Here is a 17,486-nt window from a genome sequence, read left to right on the forward strand (position 1 = left end):
CGAGGGAATCCGATGGAGCAAGGCATGAAAAGTGGACCAAAATGAAATTGAGCGATCGTTGCGGAGCTCACCGTGATTAATTACTTCCTCGGACGAAATGGCGGCTGCTCTCCAGTCGGGACTAAGTTCCGGAAACTGAGTTCCTTCGACCGAAACCGGTTCAGGTTAGGTGCATTCAGCATCCGTAGCCGAGATTCGTTAACTCATCAGTGGTCACTGCATCACATCTCTATCGGAGAACGAGAAAAATAAACATGGGAAGACACACACGTCTTCGGACAGATGGTAAGACAGGGGAGCACTGTCAGAAGTGGAGAGAAGAAACACCGGAGCTGACAGTGGAGGGTTTGGGTCAGCGGCGTCAAGAAAGAGAAAAGAAAAGTGTGCTGTCCGCTCAAGATGAACCAGCTCCCTGGAGAGGGCACCCGTCCGTGAAGGGTGAATTTATTGGAGCTCATCCGAAATTTTCAATGAGGGCTTCGGAGCGACGGTTTTCGCGCTGTGATTGACGTTCTCGATCCCAACCGAGGCTCATGATTGGCGACTCCAATGAGTCCAATGATGATGTTCTGCGCCATGGGATTGAAGTATCCCTCGATCACGTGACACGGGATCTACGAAGACAGCCGACAGTCTCCCTCTGATCTGAAATCCTCTGACTGAGATTTTGAACCAAGGTCCATGCGAGGGTTCCAGAAGAGAGAATCGACAAGCTGGGCATCACTACGTTCGAGAATCTCAGCACGCGCATATTGCGTGGGCGAAAACAAACAAAACTTTCCATTCGAAGCCGAGCCTCACTAATTGTAAGCTTGTTCCGGATCTCACAGGTCAAAGAAAAAGTTTCCCGAACAGCAATGTTTTCGTTCGTCGTTTTTTTCTGTATTGTGACAGCGGTATTGGCCCAGCAGCTCCCGAGTGGAGATGATGGTCGGGCAAGATTCAATCACACCGAAGATCTGGGAATGCCGAAACCGCACCGCACCAAGCGAGGTGCCGAAGTCGCGCACGAGGTTAGTAAATAGTAGTCTCGGAAGACCTCTCTCATCATTTTGTTATGCTACAGCACTTAATTGATCTATGTATGGTTTCGTCTGTATATCACGAATCCATCATATCAGCCTCTCTTGAGCAGAAAGGTCTCCCTCTGCAAGTTTTCTAGATTCTCTGTTTTTTTCTCTTCTATAATCGGAAATCCTGCGGAGGAAAATTAGGCTCTCGCCAGAAACAAATGGGGGCCGGGAGTCGATACCGTTTCTCCCGAGTCGCTTTCTTACGTGTTTCATAGGGGCTCTCGATAGGTGAAGTGACCTGTGCATAATTTCCTTATCCTCATTATTCCCGTTCCAGAGTCCCGTGAGGATGGGCGCGACAACGGGTAGAGTGGTCGCCGGGTTCTCGAGAATCGCGTCTACCCTGCCTCAGTTTATTGTTGACGGGCGTCACTATTGGCCATCTGACTTTTCTCTAACCAAACAGATCGGACTCCAGGGAGTGAACGAGCTAGTCAGTAAGTGAAAGTTTCAAAGACGAGGAAATATGCGGAGAGACATGTATGAATCAAGTGGTTGATAAGGAACCTCGAACGATCCTCACTCAGACACCTCTCTCCTCCAGATGATGTGTTCAATTACGAGAAAACAAAGGCTCTGGCTGTCGCACGAGAAGCTTCGTGCGGCCAACGGGCGAACTGCTTGTGGAACAAAAGGCTTGGCACCTTCGGTAGAATGTTCGGGAGGGTCAGTAGAGACCAAGAGCTCCTGAACAACTTAGATTGCGATACCATCTTTGCGGGCTGCTTGCACTATCATTGATTCTATTTATGATTACGATGATGTAGCTTTTCCCTAGAAGGACGATTGAAGGTACAGACAGAAGTGAAGTACATAAAATACTTCCCCTGGCGTTTATTCCACGATAGCGAGAGCGCGACGTCCCTCAGAGCGATACAGGAGTCATATGAACAATCATTCATGGTTAAGAACCTAGGAAAATATCTGTAATCTGTAAACAAATTTATACTCATGTTGGTATCTGAATTTTATGGAAAAACAAGCATCGTATCCCGTACGCTTCAGAGTTTTCATTCAATACTCAATTCGAAATCCTCTCCCCGAGTGCCTCCTGGGATACAAAATATTTACAGAGAGTCGATAACGCCCCTCATTCGTCTCTGAAAGAGATAAGGAGGTCCGCTCCGAACTAATAATTGAGGTCCCCAATACCACCCGAACAGAGCAATGGGCGAAGAGTCCCTCCAGTTTGGAAATAGTCTGATTGAGAGGAGGGAGCCGAAGAACTCATTTAGTCCCTCGCTCTAGAGAGAGGGAGGGACTCAATGGAGCTGGAACTTTTGCGATTCCTATCGCTGAGGACCAGCTTCTCATAGCTCAGCTCGCTTCAGTACTGCTCAGAAACCTCCTCGGGGTTGATATCACATTTTCGGTGGAGCACGGAATCCCCAGATCGCGGACCGAGATTCCTCGGGAGCATCGAGCTCAGATTTGTCTCGATAGCTCACCGCCTCGAAACGAGCATAACGGAAGGAGACCGTCTTCCGTCACTCACGATCCCCTGCACGCGAGCATCGGTCTACACCATTTTCATCGAGGATACTCGCTGTCCTCCGCTCACATAGAAGGAATCCGGCCGACGCACTTTGTTTCTGCTCGTCCATGTCGAGCTACCTTGGGAACTTCTCGAGAACTTCTCCAACGATTCGGCGTTCATCATCGCACCTTCCTCGATGCACGGATGAATTAGTTCGGGATTCGATGTCAGAATCTCGTACAGCTCTATCGCAGCGGGTCGTTCCTCTTTCTGTATGGCCCAAACCCGCATGAGGAGTGCTTCCAGCTCGCTTGATATTTTACTTGGAAGCGTCGGGAAGCCCCCACCCCTGATGAACTCCTGTACGTTCTGGTCGTCGCGGTCGTGGTACGGATACCCTCCGAAGGTGATGATCTCGAAGATACAGATCCCGAAGCTCCAAATATCGGACTCTTCGAAATAAACGCCCGTTCTGAGAAGCTCAGGGGACATCCACCGTACCGGCATGGGGCCCGGTCTCACGATTCTGTAGTAACCCTGGTCGACAAGATTTTTACAGAAGCCGAAATCTGCGATTTTGATCGTCAGGCTTTCGTGCACGAGGCAGTTCCGACAGGCGAGGTCGCCGTGGACGTGTTGCAAGCTCGCGAGATACGAAAGACCTCTACAGATATCCAAAGCCATGCGAGTGAGGTGGAGCGCGCCGATTTCTCCAGTTTCCGCCAGGTGACGTCGATCTTGGAGATAGTTCTTCAGATTGCCGTACATCATGAGTTCGGTAACGATCTGACACTTGTCCGGCTTGTTTATGACTCCGACGAGACGGAGGATATTGACGTGATCAAAACGTTTCATGATCACCGCCTCAGTCAACAGTTCCAGTTTCGCGTTGACGTTCCTCGGGTCTTTGGCTGCCTTGACAGCGACTTTGGTGACTTTATTGTTCTCGTCGGTGTAGTCGCCGAAATACACCTTGCCGAAAGCACCCTCGTCGACCAGCCGATAGATTCGCACGCTGTTCTCCGGGAGCTCCTTATCGTTGAGCATGATGAAAGGCGAATTTCGATTCTGTTCGAGAACTTTCATTTTGTTCTCGTAGTGACGATACGCGAAGGCGGCGCTCACCCCACCGAACAACACGAGCGTACCGACGATGATGCCACTGATTGCCATTATGTGTGCGGCGTCACAGGATACCCCCAACGCGTCCATCAACGCTTGGAAGGCGCAAGGCGGCGTTCCGTCGGTGGGCTTGACACCGTTGTACCACTTGATAGCTGTCTTGAGCTCCAGGCTCGAGTCTTCTGTTTCGTTCATCTCTTTCTCCGAGCGCTTCAGTCGGAAAGCGCCGATTCTTTCCATCGATCCGTTGAGGTATTGATAGAGAATTATATCGTCCGGCTGCCGGTGGGTCCCGTCGAATTTCACAACTCCAGTGACGCCCCTGAATTGACTGCTCTTGATTTTTTCCGTGAATCGACGAAGAGCCCTCGAGCTCGTGACCTGATCCACGCTACGCAGTTTCTCCAAAAAAGTCTTCTCGTGTCGCACCAACTCACCCAACGCAGTGCCCAAGCTCCAGACGGAATCGTAGGCGAATCCAGCGTTGTCGTCGAGGTCCTTGACGTCTCTGGTCACGAACTCCCTCCAGTCGGAGACGTTATCTCCATAGGTTGTGACGAAGTCGTCGTCGGCCAGCTCTCTGAACTTGTAGACGAGCGAATGGTCAACGGCCCTCCTCAATTCCGCTCTGGAGCACGGAAGGCCTCTTACGTATTTGAATGAGTTTTCCTTCATCCAGAACGGCAGAAGCCAGACATAACCGTATTCAGCGGTCATTTTCAAGCGGAAGGCTTTACACATAACGTCTCGAGCGACTTTTTCGGGAAAATCGCCGATTATGATTTTTGCGCGAGGTTCCTCTTTCATGCTCCCAAGACTCTCCTCGAGCGATCCCGATGTCAAGTAGGTATATGAACCGACGAATGTCCGCTGATCTTTCTGGGCGAAGGAACGGAGGTCTCTGATGTAGCCGGAACTCTGATACGAGTCGGTGAACGCGGCGAAATTGAGCCACTTCTGATGCTTGATAAGCCGCACGTAGGCTTTCGCCAGCATACTGGTATCCGGCGGAATCCTGAAGAAATTATCCAGTGTTCTCGACGTTTCATCGATGACGCTATCCATCATGTAGCTGAACACAAGGTGTCTGTAGTGAGCGGCGACGCCGATGAGACCTTCGAGGGAGCGATTGCAGTCCGGACCGATGACACCGACGATCTGATTGGGCGAGGTCGTGATGTTGGTTATGTACTGTTTGAATATCAGGTCTCGATTGCATTCTCCGTTCACGACGTTCTGGACCAAGATGACGCCTTTGAGGTGATATTTATTGATCCGATTTATGGCGTCGCCTGTCACACCGATCAGGGAGCTGTTCTCCTTTGGGAAAATCGCATGTATGGCGATTTTGGGGAAAGCGTCGACTCCCTTGGACCATCGTAGATCCAACTGGGTTTTGATGAAGGAACACGCGAACTGCTGCTGCAGTTCTTTATTGTGCAGCTTCGCAACATCGTTTCCGACGAGGTCCCTGAACTCTTCCGTGCGGATGTAGGCGTTGTTGATGAGTTTTACGATCTGCGGCGCCCCGGCCTCCAGCGAAGACCAATAGAGTTTCCTCAATTTAGCGTTCTGGTACGTACAGCCGACTTCCTGACTGAGCGTGCTACACGACGGGAACAGGACTTCGGTGTACGTATCGGGGAAGAGGGTCATCGGACTTGTGCTGTAATCGAAAAATAGGACGGGCTTCTTGTCTTCCTGCCGTTTTATGTGATTCTCGAAATTATTCCCCAACCAAGCGACTTTCACGTAAAGATTCAGCTCCTTGATTTGCTTCGTGATGATGTCGTAGTTTTCGTGCGGATACGCTGCGACTAGAACCGCGCACTTTTCGTTCCCCACGCACTGGTCGGGAATGTATTGTCCCTTTTTACACTCCTTGAAGCGAGGTCCCTGACACCATCGGTCTTCTCCTTTGCCTCTCCTGGTGATTCCGTCGAGCAGCGATGGATTTAGAGCAAATCTTTCCGTCAGGTTGGCATCCTTGAAATATCTGTAGTGATCGGGCTTCGGTCCGAATACGGGTTTGTCCACCTCCCCCGTGCTGACGAACCAGCCAAGTCTGATGTTCACCCCGAGATAGCCCGCACTCTTGACTTTGTCTCGGTAGAGCGGAAACTGGGCGGTCGTTTCGACGATTCCGATATTTATCATGGGGATTCCGGTGCAGTTTTGCTTCTCGACGTCGCAGTTCATCTTCTCAACCCATTCCTCCGAGGTGAGCTCGTGCTGCACAATGTCCACCCGGTACCCGATGTAGTCGTGGATGAATAAGAGCAGGATGTAGGCCAGGATCTGATCGGTCGGACGGGGACCCACCCCGATCGTGATGTTGACTGGTTCGTCGTTGATGTGCAATTCATTCCCACCCACGAGCTGCGCCTCCGTCGAACACAGTGTTTCGCGGGCATCTTCCGCACCGTACGACACCGAAATGCAACCTGCGGCCAGCAGTACGGCGCAGAACGACCTCGCTGAAGAGATAGAAAAGCATGCGGTCAGAACCGGGGTCGGAGCCCGCTTCCGAGCGCCGCCTGATCACAGAGCATCGCTCGGAGGATTCTGAATCTGACTCAAGTCCGAGCATCGGATACTCTCCCATATTGTGTCTACCGGAACAATCAATCATGACACGTACCTCGAAATTTCATCGTGACATGGCACACCGGAACCCGTGGTCCGTCGAACTTCACGGTGATATTGTTCGGGATTCGCACAGCTTCTGGGTTTATTCAATTCTCTCAAGTTCTTTCTGGAAGAACCGATTTCGAAGCAAAGCGTCAAACTTGCACCGACGAGGGATGGTGTCAGCTCTTCCAACGTTCTAGTGGAGGTTCTTGATGTGGACTATCCTGCTCTATCCTAATACCCGCTTAGAGGCCTGGCTTGGCTGCGATAGCTGATTCCTTGCCGCGTCACCGCTTAGAACTTTTCGTGAACGGAGAACCTGGCAAAATAGTGAATGAACAAAATCTTCGAGTACCCCCGAGTCGGAGCTCATTGGTTCGCGGAGGTATCTCGGACGGCATCTCATGTCCGTCTCGCGGCCGTTCCAGTTTCAAAGGATTCAGAACTAGGACTTTAGAAGCTGCACTGGAGACAGGACTCATGCCCGGTGGAGACGTATGCTATTCCGAAAGAGTGCGATTTCCGAGATTGCTCAGGGTGCGGCGTGAGGCCGCTGGGTCTTTTGAGTTCGAGACGGACGTGAGACAGGATGGTACATTCATCTAAATTCCCCCTGAGGGACGTTGGGAAGCTCATAAAGCTGCAGAATTATCGTCTTGGAGGATCAAAAGGCTTTAGCTCCGAATGATATAACGGTAAGCTTGAAACGATAGCTCCTCCAGCGATTCTCGGGCGAGCGGCATTTCTAAGTTCTATTCTTAGTCGGAGCCAATTCGATGATATTCACGCACTCGGCTGTCACAGCTTGAGGTTGAAATCTGTGTGGAGTCGTGATATTGCCTCTGTCTCTCATAAGGATCTGACTCGAAGCATCGTCTCTCTGAGAGTGCCGAATGTGGAGTCGAATCAAACGATGAGATATCCTGAGAGGATAATTCATCCTATCCTTGGAAGTTCATCAGAATTATGGATTTCCGAAACTCGACTGGCCGAGAGGAGACCGGATGCGGAGCCACGCTGAGCCCTGCATTCCGTCAAGAATATAAGGAAAGGTTTTGTTTGTTGCTCTCCTCAGACATCGCACCAGGGAACTGCGAGAGTGGCGCTCCGTCCTTTCTCATCTGCAAAGCTGCGTGCCCGCCAGATATCACGCCTCCTCTCATTTGACGCAATTCTGCAGCATGTTGCCTTAATCCTTTTGAAAGACTGAGATTCCCACCAGAGGGCTTCACCGAGCCAGAAGGCGACTTCTGGCCCAGTTTAGAGGAAAAAAAAGTCCGATCAAAATCGGTGCTTCCATCAAGCGGAACGGAGAGCGAAAACGGTTTGCCTATCGACATGCTCTCGGAAAATACTAATCGGGAATCGGTAGCCTCTAACAGATCAGCCGAATCATTGGGACCGGGAAGTCATCGCTCTAATCGACGTGGTCGGCTCCTTGGGGTATCCCTTGATGGAAGAAGGCAGCTGGTTTCGTCGACTGTCGAAAGCGGGAGAGCATTCACATATAAATGAAGATACGAACTTTCGGAATCCCTTCACCGGTATGCCTCCTTTATTTCAAGCTCCAACTCCTAAGGAATGAAATGATATACAGGCCATCTTTTCGCTTCAACCGTCCAATTATAACATTATATGTTATCGTTATCATACGCGCTCAAGAACCAAATCGAGAAGCTCAGCATTCGTCGCACTCACACGTCAACACATTCGTAGCCTCATTCACGATCCGACATATCTATTGGCTCGGAGAGCAAATCGATTGCAATGGAGGAAGATCTAGCTGTTTCAGCTCGATAACATGTATGTACTTCACTAGGAAAATCAACGAGGTAGAGAGCGTTCGCGTTCTCTCACTCGGATTCAGCAGCTCTCACGACGGGAATCCGATACTTCGCTATCTCTGTCGCAAATTTGGCTCGTTCCCGAAACTTTGCCGCATGACCGAAAAGATCCTCGAGCACGTATTTGAAGCCTTGCGATGCTTTGTGAACGTTCTTCTTCAAGCGAGCTATCCCTATTTGCGTTACTGCTCGGGAAACGCCCATGAGGTTTGAAGTCACCCATGCCTGGCGAACGCACATGGTTTTGCTGGAATCGGTTGGGTCGGGAGTGTATACGCATTTCTCTTCGACTTGCATGACATGTGTCAGGCCGATGTTCCTGGTATACGTGGTGAAAGTCTGCGGGGAGGAAAAAAGGGTCTCAGATCAAATCTTTGTGATGGCGAGAGCGAACCGCGACTCCCTGTCCCGAGGGTATCGCTTAGGGGAAGGTCAACGAACCTTTTTCTTCAGGTCGACAACGCTCTCTTCGACAATCTTGACTGAGTTCCCCACCTTCCCGACCAGCCGTTCAGCCAGAGGAGGCATGCCGTTTGTTTTCGTCAGCAGACGTTTCGTCACGAGAGATCCTAGCGAGGCAGAACAACGAAACTGTTAGCGCGACTATCGAAATCATAACCCCCAGCATACGAAGGAAGCTTTTTGTGGGATAGCTGTGAGAAGAGACGCAGTCCTTTTATAGAGCATTGAGTTATACTGACCATTATTTATCTGTCTGAAGATGACATCCTCGCTGAGCACATGCCCAGATTGCGGGTTGGGATACTTCTTCCAAAATGCGGCGGTGACTTGGTCCCACTTGAAATCGTACGAGTCATGATTCGAGAAATATCTCATCTTCGACGCGTTCAAGTTCCTCGCTTGATGCCGTCGTAGCCAGCTGGAAGATCATAAGAAAGGTCTAGTTTGGTCCACTGCACGCTCATTTCGCGCAACAGAAGATTTTCAGCCCGGACTCGCGCCCATGACGATGAGCTGAGCGGAGATTTTTCGACCGCATTCGAGTATTGCGGAGTACGATTGTATTCAGAGCGTCTCGAGAGTTGAATTCATGTCAACAGGATTTGCTCTTTTTTCGCTGGCTGAGCACCTTTGCATTCGATCGAAAGATCTCTGGGTCATGCTCCGGGGATATCACCGTCGATATCCATTATGGGTCGCTGCGTCTCCGAGCCCAGTTTACAGAAAACGAACGATGGCAGTTCCATAAGAAAAATATGTTTATTGGAAGCGTTCTGTGAATTTTCCGCCGTAACATATACAGATATCCCGCCGATGGAGATTGGGAGTCGTGTTAAGAGAAAAACTGAGTTTCTGAGGCAGTCTCCTCGAAACTCCGCAGTCGAGGAAAACTGCCGCGTCACGCGGCCACGATAATCGGGGTCGTACGCGAAACGATTTCGACCAATCGAAACAAGAGATCACGCGATTAGATCACTTTGTACGGGTTCAGTATGCCATTGCTGTCGAGTGAGTGTTTCAAACTCCGCATTGTTTTGAGCCACTGAACGTCGCGCTGTAACGGGAGATATTTTTTCTTGAGGAGCCCGATTCCGTGTTCTGCACTGATACTTCCTCCCATCTCCACAGTTTGCTCGTACACGAAAGGCTCGATCAGAGCGAGCAATTCATCGCTGTATTCCTCGGCGGTGATATTCAAATGTACATTGCTATCCCCCATATGACCAAAGACACAAATTCGTTTGGCAAGTCCGTCGATCCGGGGTTTCAAGAGTTTTGCCAGATCCAAGTATTTCTCCAGGGGGACCGACATGTCGTATTTGAACACATAACCGTCCAGTCGGATCGATTCCGAGATCCGCTCCCGGCACTGCCAGAGGTCGTGGATGCCTTTGCCGTCACTGGCGGCAACCCCATCGGAAATCATGCCGGAGTCGAGAACTTTTTCCACGAAGGAATGGAGAGCTTCCTCAACGAAGCCGTGATTGTTACCCTGGACTTCGATTAAGACGTAGAACGGAAAATACTCGCCGAGAGGATTTTTCATGACCAAGTTCTCTTCGGTGCATCTGAGAGAGTCCACATCGAACATCTCTAGGGCGGACAGGAACTCGGAGAGATCGCCTCGCGCATTTTTGTAAACCTTGAGGACGTTCTCAAAACTATCGCATCCGACTATGGCCACGCTGTTGAAAGCGGCCCTCGGGGCTAACAGCCACGCCGCCTGAGTGATCACGCCCAGAATGCCCTCCGAACCAATGAACAGCTGCTTCAGGTCGACCCCCGTGTTGTCTTTGCGCATTTTGTTTAGCCCGTGCAGGACAGTACCGTCGGCGAGCACGGCCTCCAGCCCGAGAACACTGCCGTGCAGCGAACCGTATTTGATCAGACGAACCCCACCCGCGTTCGTGGAAATGGCTCCACCGATCTGACAGGAGCCCTTCGAGGGCAAATCGAGAGGCACGGCGAAACCCATTGGGGCAATGTGTTGGTCGAGCTTTTCCAACACTACGCCGGAGTCCACGACAGCCACCCCTGCAATATACGATGGCGCTCAACGAAGCTCTCTTCGATGGGAATTCGAGGTGGTCAATCAAAGGCGAGGGAGATTTCCCCCGGGGGAACCAGGGCCCACTCACCAGTGAGCTCAGCGACTTCATGGATGCGGTTCAACTTGTGGGTGCTCAGAACGATCTCATCGAAAACCGGAACACTGCCGCCAACCAGGCCGGTGTTCCCACCTTGAGGGACGACTGCCAACTTCCTGGAGTTGCAATACCGAAGAATTTCGGAAACTTCATTTGTTGAGCTTGGATACAAGGCCAGCCGCGACTTTCCTGAGAGTGGGTTTCGGCATTTGAATCGGGTTCGGGATTACGCGCTGACTGCCATGGAGAGACATCGAGCGATCGATCAATCGCTCTATCGATGGGGGCACTATCTGGAACATCACCTTGACACACATTCAACCAGTCGTTGTTGTGTTTCTGCAAATCATCCGTGTCGGTAACCACGTTGCGGTTCCCCAGCAACCTCTGGAGGAATGTGACATCCGAATCCTCAAGGATAGCGAAAGGTCGTCTAGTTTCGGAAACGCGAGCATTTTGAACAGCTGACACACTGATAGATCTCCGTAGGGTTGTCCACATGCTAGAAACCAATTTCGAGGATAACATTCGGAAACACTCTGCCGAACTGCTCAAGATCGCGAAAGCGGGAGCGAAGACTGAACTGTGGGGCGTGCTCCCGGCCCCGCGGTGTCGGTCGCGAGATCTGGACCGGGTTCGCGGAGGAGCACGTGAATCTACCGCAAAGATGTTCTACAGAGCTTCATAACGCCGGACTCTATACCGCGCTAGTTTTCCCCAGCGGAAACGAAGTTATTATTCCCTCACGCTCCGGGACAACTTCCCGAGATATAGAACTCCGTGTTTGGGAGCACGTGAAAAGCGCCGGAATCTGGACGAGAACCTCCTAGCCGCCCCGGGAGGCGATTGTACCCTTCAGGTAGTCGATAATCGAACAAGCCTCCACGGAAAGGCATGGGGAATGTTCGCGGTTCGGATCGAGATTGGGGTTCGAAACGACCATTGTGAGTAGACGGATCGAGAAAATTCGGGTGAGTCCGGCGGCTGCCCGAATTACTGATTTTGATATCGTGAGTGTTGCGCGACTTCAACGTGAGCTCCGAAGTCAGGGGGTGGTTGTAACCTCACCTTAGCAAGGGGAGACTTCTTCGAGTATATCTGCTTATCTCCTTCTGGTCTATTAGAGAGAACCTTCTGACGGCACTGGTCGACGCGCTGTGCGCAGCTGAAGGACACCGAGAACTCGGCAATACTTCTATGAGCTGGCTCCTCCACATACGACCCAGGCGGTGCGGCGCGAAATTCAAAATACGCGCGAACTACCCCAGCAGCTTCCGCGTTCGACAAAATCTCGCGGCTCAACGACGTGAATTGAATCTGATGATCACTCCAACCGTCCGTGGAAATTCAGGTGGAATGCTGGGTAGCGGGAGAGAGGCCGAATTTTCGGTTAGGTAGCGGAGACCTCGCTCAATTATCGAGAAAATTATCGACGATTATCGAGAAAATCGATTGGCTTCCTGCTGCAACTCGATAACAGTCGGGGAAGCTGAACGATTGAATGGTCCAGGCTTACTCTCAGGGTGTTAAGTTATGAAACCCGTTTATTTCCGTCTGTACGTGTCATTTAAGTCCGATCGAACGGAAATTCACCACAAACAACTCAGATTGATAATACGGTAACAGCGAAACAAAAGCTGCTTTTCCAATCGGGGAATCATTTTCCCGATTTCCGGATCACTTAGGGTCTAAAAAATAAATACTCGTATATGAACGATTCGATCCCACGCGCAGGGATCGAGCATCTAGCGATGAAAGGAAGAGTGTTACAGGCCCATGGAGCGTCGATTCTTGAAAATGATTCGGTAAAATCGATGGAGTTTCGATCAGTTCCGCACTCTAGATGTCGACGGCCATGTAGCTGGTCGCTTGCGACGATCGCGCAGCCGCGACTCGGGTTGAGCGACGGAGCGGTGTGAGCTGGAAAATTTGGAAATTTTCATCAGTATACCTGTCGGCGTCCGAGGGTGCCCTCGGCAAAGCCGCACGGGGTTTTACCTTGAAAGAGGTGCGTTTCTTCTTGATCGTGGACGTCTCATTGCTGCGCCGTTGGCAGCTCGACAGTAGCGGCGTGAAGCGGAGTCTCGTTTTGGCGGCGCTGCCGGTTCGCACCTGAAATCCAGCCCCCATGATTTTCTCCCCATATTGTATCGAGGAACATCGATCAAGGCATTCCGGTTCTCAAAGAGAGGTCATCCTCGAAAAGCCGATGCCGAGCCTATCTATGTTTCGGGTTCGGGAAATCGTCTGGGTGAGTGGAACCTACGTTTGGCGTCATCTCGACGCTCTCAGGTGTATACGTCGATCTCGGCGAAGGCTCAGAGATTTCCGAGGTTTCATGTCCAGTCTGACCAGGGTCGCTCTCCGCGTCCTCCGAATCCGTGAAGATATCAGCCTGAGAGAGATTGAATACTTTCGAATCGACCCCTCGAACGGTAGGCATGATCCCCATGGTCTGGGTCCATGAATGTTTCCCAGAAATCTTACCTCCGCTTGACGATCGCCAGCGGCTTCGATCGGCTTGAGGATATTGTTCAACTCCTTCATCAAGCGGGACCTCGATCTGGTGTCCCGAGCCGCGAAAATGCCCCGAACACAAGCAACGCAAGCTTCCCTGCGGCGAGGGGAATCATTGCATAGACGTAAGGATAAATCTACACGAGGATGAATCCGGAGGAAGAATTGACATCAGTAAAAATTCCTCAGAACCTACAAGGAATCTCCCTTCTGCTTCCTGAGTTGCATCTCTAGCTGGAAAAATTTCGCACTCGACGATGATTGGCGGCGGAACTTCAGCCCCTCGATATCGGTAAGCGCTTCCTCGACGCTCATCTGGCAGAGTAAAGGAAGAATTTCTCAACGACTTCTCTCGGAATCTCGACTCCGAGAATACCATCCCTCGGAGTTCCGGCAACATCAGAGCCCATAAGTCATTATTATCTGCGCGCATTCATCAGTCAGCACATTCTGTCGGGTTCTGCGAACACTCACCGTTCCTTTTTGAACAGCTTTCCGGATTTTCGAGACTGTTTCCTCCAGTTCTTCAAGTTCTTTGTTTTTATTCCGACCCATTTCCACCACGCATCTCTGGGTCAGGGGCGTGCCACGCTTCGGCGTTTTCTCATTGAGTAGAGTGCCGAAGGAGAACGAAAGTTGTCGATTCTCACCGTCGCGGCTGAAGGAAATCGTTTAATATCTTGGAAACGTTTACCACATGATTGAGCAAATCTCGTTCATGTCTGAGAATGCACAGGCGAGAGGTAGCTGACAAGCGGCACCCCGCTAGAGAAAGCTTTGATCGGAAGGCAAACACCGATGATAATTCAGGCCTAATTGAAGGCATCCAAGATTCCTGGCTCGCTCTCCAATAAGGATGGAGCAACAGGACCTCCAGAGGCTAGGGGGATCTCGACGATATTCTTCGGATTGAGTGTTGAATCCCTCGGATTCTTAGAAACGTCGAGCTTACCTCTTGCCAAGGGTGTTTTTCGCCAAGATGCCGATCGGTTCGCATCCCATGGCTTCCATCTCCTCTTTCGAGACTCGAGGCTGAGTGAACGAATATCAGATTAGCTTTTTATGTGAATCCACATGAGATTTCATACGCAATCGTGAGATGAATGGCCAGAGAATCGAATTATAGCGGTGAACCTTATAATTGGGAACTTGCGCCTTGAGCTTCGCTATTCCATTGGTCACATCTCGGCATGGCTTCTTCTTCTCTATCTGTCGGCTTGGACCATCTCGGCTACGGATGTGAAAAACGTTGGGCCTCACTAATTCTCTTCGTAGATGAGATGTCGACGCCTCCCTATCCCCTCTGAGGTTCGTTAGATGGTTCTAATCGAGCAAGAATTCACAGATTTGACTTACACAATTTTCTTCTTCTTGACCGAATTCGCGATCGCGTGCCAGCTGATATCATACTCCTTCCGGCGGAAAAAGGCTGATTTTGCTAGGGGACTGTCCTTGCACACTGCGGGCACTGCAACAATAACGGTCATTCACGATAGGTAATAGCTTGATGTAGGTGTAAGTCCATCCACAGATCTCCGAGAGGAACCCGACGAATAACGTCTCAGAGCAAATGGACCGGTTCTGTTCTGCACAGGATGGCCTCCACATCACCAAGCTCGACTTTCGCCCTTCAGATTTGGGTGTTCTCTACGAAAGTGAAGACACGAAAAGTTTGTCAGGAGTTGGCACAGGGAGAAGCTCATCAGATGATCATACCTTTCCTCATTTTACCCATTGTTTCGACTCGACAGACTGTTCGCCAGGTTCCTCTTCTAGTACCAGGTTCCGGCTGTTTCAATGGGCGAAGCTATGCGCATCTCTGAAACTGTTCAAATTCGCGGCGTCAACAAAGGGAGGAGCAAAATCAACATAGAAGCTTCAGCGGTTTCGGAGGAGAGAGAGAATTCGCGAGTTCGCGCGGCCTTGGGGGATCTCTTTCGGAAGCTCGGAGGAGCTATTCTTGAACACCCACCGGTAAACTTCAACCGACCCCAGAAGGACACTTATGAGTCGTCAACTCCGAAGCCGGATCTCGGAGTCCCGAGGGACACATTCCTTCGGGAGAGCCGACGAACGCTCCGGTTCCCGGTGCATGCCGTGTGGGAAGGGCGGAGCAGGCGAGCGATGCTGTTTTGGACTTCTCTTTGCTTATTTACAATTTCGTAAAAGTCTCCCAAGTCGAAGAGGGAGTCGGAACAGCCGGTGTTTCTCCCGAGCGAGCGGGAGGAAGGATTCGAAACGGATCGGTCCATGTGACCGGCTCCCTAATCAAGTTTTTCGTACGCATACTAAGGAAGCATATGTGATCATGTCAGCTATCGAAGATCCCATATCCGTCTTGGAAGACACACGAGAAGGAATTCTGCACGCCATCTATGACATAATCAAGTGGTTCGTAATTCATGATCCGTATATAAGAAGGAAGAGTTCTCCACAAAGAGGGAAGAATTATTATCGAAGCTTTTCGGGGCTGCGAGCATCTAAAGGCAGTCAAGAACCTCAGCGGCCGAGCCATGGAGTCCCGAAAATAGATGAGCGCCGGACAGGGAAACCGATTCTGGCGGTAGAATAGCGAATGCTGACCGATTCGCGTCTCTTTCCAGCATTGAAAGGGACTCCAGCGTCGACGAGAAGGTGAACCAACTGCGGAGTCGGCTCGAGAACGCTCGGAGTCTCGTTCAAAGTTTGAAGGGCACCGATTTGTCTCCTGATGAACAGTTAGAGAAAGCAGAACAGCTCCAGGTCAGTGTCCAACATTTTCTTCAGTTTGTCCCGATTGACCTCATAGGCGCTCGAAGGAGTTTTCGGTAAGAATGCTTCCCAAGAAGGTCCCCCACCTCTGATACATATTTCGTCAATTTCCAGACTCAGCTCACGGACAAGCGTCGACTACTATCATCTTACAAACATATGTGCGCTTTGTTTGATTTACCGAATGGGCAGCCGAACAGCAATGGGTCTATGAACTGACGTCGACTTCTGGGACTTGTATTTGTATTATTGATTGATGTACATATCTGTATACAGAATTCGAACTTGGCACAGGGGAATAAATAGTGAAGGAAGAACCTTGATGAGCAAAGGATCGCTCCATCGTTGGTCGAACGCATTTTGCGGGTGTCTGACCTTTCAGTTGTTGCCATGGCTGTCCGAGGAATCCCCTGTTACAGAGTTGACTACAATATGATGGAATCCCTGGAAGCAGGGACGCTCGAGGTGGAGCATCTTCCGATTGCAGAGCCATCCTTCCCGCTCCGTCCGATTCATACGGGAAACAGCCGAGCGAGGAGCGAGCGAAAATATTTGTCTGCACCGATATTGATCCGGACGTCAGAGGACCCGCCGGCACCGTCGTTCCCAAGAGACCGCTCCGGAGGACTACGATGCGAAGAACCTCTAGCGGGGAGCTCTGGGAGACGGGATTCTTGGTTTAATCGGGGGGCTTTGAATGATTCGGATCCTTCATCTACAAGGCCGTATCCGAATCCGGCAGTCGGATCTCTGAATAGTGGACAATAGCGACGGAACGTCGACGATCGAAGGCCGATGGGACTCTTTGCACGACCCCGAGGCAAGGGCCCGGCCAGCTAATTTATAGATGCAATGCTGTCACCGACCGCTGCGGAAAAGATCGGAAGACACCCCCGGAAGCAGCGTAAGCGCCCCGTCGAAAGCCTCCGTGATTTCACGGAGAAAAAAAGGCTCGCTCGGCAATCTCGAGAACGAATGGCGAGTATTACATAACCTATACAATATGATGATATAATCTCTGGCGAAGATGTGCACTTGAATCTTTCACAGATGTCTATTACAGAACAGAAAATTCGGATGAGACGCTCCTTTCACACCACAGCAGAGCCGCTCTACGAGATGCGAATCGAAATCGAAATCTTCGTTGAAGACTCAACGTGAAGGGTACTCGTTCACAGGGGGTCTGACATAGCCCGAACAGAGCAAAAGTTTCCGAATCACTGTTGGACCGGGCTCAGGGGCCACGAGTGATTGAGCTCCTTGAAAGCCGACTTCGACAATGCTGATTCGAGATCGAGGAATCCCTAGCTTGTCTTATTAACATGGTACTCAGCAACACTTCGGGGGAGGTCATCCCTCGCACCGACCGAAATTCGGTTCGAGCGTCGATCTCCTCGGGAGCATGAGCTCGGCTCCATCGAAGTTTAACCACGACCGTTGGTTGAAAAGGACATTTAGCAGA

The 17,486-nt window shown here is 50.9% G+C and overlaps 6 protein-coding genes across 6 annotated transcripts; 2 read left to right on the top strand and 4 right to left on the bottom strand.

Moving 5' to 3' along the window:
* Positions 1-820: 820 nt before the first annotated feature.
* On the top strand, positions 821-2,557 carry LOC100906356 (uncharacterized). Its single transcript, XM_003743618.2, has 3 exons — positions 821-1,013; positions 1,351-1,510; positions 1,618-2,557. Exons 1-3 carry the CDS (start codon positions 858-860, stop codon positions 1,812-1,814), a joined length of 513 nt encoding a protein of 170 aa, XP_003743666.1. The 5' UTR covers positions 821-857; the 3' UTR covers positions 1,815-2,557.
* A 19-nt stretch (positions 2,558-2,576) lies between these two features.
* On the bottom strand, positions 2,577-6,484 carry LOC100903560 (receptor-type guanylate cyclase gcy-3). The gene is made up of 2 exons (XM_018639647.1): positions 6,314-6,484; positions 2,577-6,149 (listed from the first exon to the last, which is right to left on the bottom strand). The coding sequence occupies exons 1-2, from the start codon at positions 6,324-6,326 to the stop codon at positions 2,593-2,595; spliced, it is 3,570 nt and encodes a 1,189-aa protein (XP_018495163.1). The 5' UTR covers positions 6,327-6,484; the 3' UTR covers positions 2,577-2,592.
* A 1,672-nt stretch (positions 6,485-8,156) lies between these two features.
* On the bottom strand, positions 8,157-8,984 carry prel (preli-like). Its single transcript, XM_003743683.1, has 3 exons — positions 8,849-8,984; positions 8,589-8,716; positions 8,157-8,486 (listed from the first exon to the last, which is right to left on the bottom strand). Exons 1-3 carry the CDS (start codon positions 8,982-8,984, stop codon positions 8,157-8,159), a joined length of 594 nt encoding a protein of 197 aa, XP_003743731.1.
* A 403-nt stretch (positions 8,985-9,387) lies between these two features.
* D2hgdh (D-2-hydroxyglutaric acid dehydrogenase) lies at positions 9,388-11,874 on the bottom strand. The gene is made up of 4 exons (XM_003743619.2): positions 11,825-11,874; positions 11,062-11,258; positions 10,748-10,945; positions 9,388-10,643 (listed from the first exon to the last, which is right to left on the bottom strand). Exons 2-4 carry the CDS (start codon positions 11,255-11,257, stop codon positions 9,577-9,579), a joined length of 1,461 nt encoding a protein of 486 aa, XP_003743667.1. The 5' UTR covers position 11,258; positions 11,825-11,874; the 3' UTR covers positions 9,388-9,576.
* Positions 11,875-12,268: 394 nt separating this feature from the next.
* Positions 12,269-15,103, bottom strand: LOC100906647 (uncharacterized). The gene is made up of 10 exons (XM_003743620.1): positions 14,990-15,103; positions 14,630-14,741; positions 14,408-14,504; positions 14,226-14,305; positions 13,748-13,931; positions 13,470-13,588; positions 13,244-13,370; positions 13,023-13,151; positions 12,755-12,868; positions 12,269-12,676 (listed from the first exon to the last, which is right to left on the bottom strand). The coding sequence occupies exons 1-10, from the start codon at positions 15,006-15,008 to the stop codon at positions 12,596-12,598; spliced, it is 1,062 nt and encodes a 353-aa protein (XP_003743668.1). The 5' UTR covers positions 15,009-15,103; the 3' UTR covers positions 12,269-12,595.
* A 393-nt stretch (positions 15,104-15,496) lies between these two features.
* Positions 15,497-16,346, top strand: MED9 (mediator complex subunit 9). The gene is made up of 3 exons (XM_003743621.1): positions 15,497-15,664; positions 15,877-16,015; positions 16,139-16,346. The coding sequence occupies exons 1-3, from the start codon at positions 15,582-15,584 to the stop codon at positions 16,241-16,243; spliced, it is 327 nt and encodes a 108-aa protein (XP_003743669.1). The 5' UTR covers positions 15,497-15,581; the 3' UTR covers positions 16,244-16,346.
* The last annotated feature ends 1,140 nt before the right edge of the window (positions 16,347-17,486 follow it).

Source organism: Galendromus occidentalis, unplaced genomic scaffold (genome assembly GCF_000255335.2).
Source record: "Galendromus occidentalis unplaced genomic scaffold, Mocc_1.1 scf7180000077450, whole genome shotgun sequence".
In the NCBI taxonomy this organism is placed as follows: Eukaryota; Metazoa; Arthropoda; class Arachnida; order Mesostigmata; family Phytoseiidae; genus Galendromus; species Galendromus occidentalis.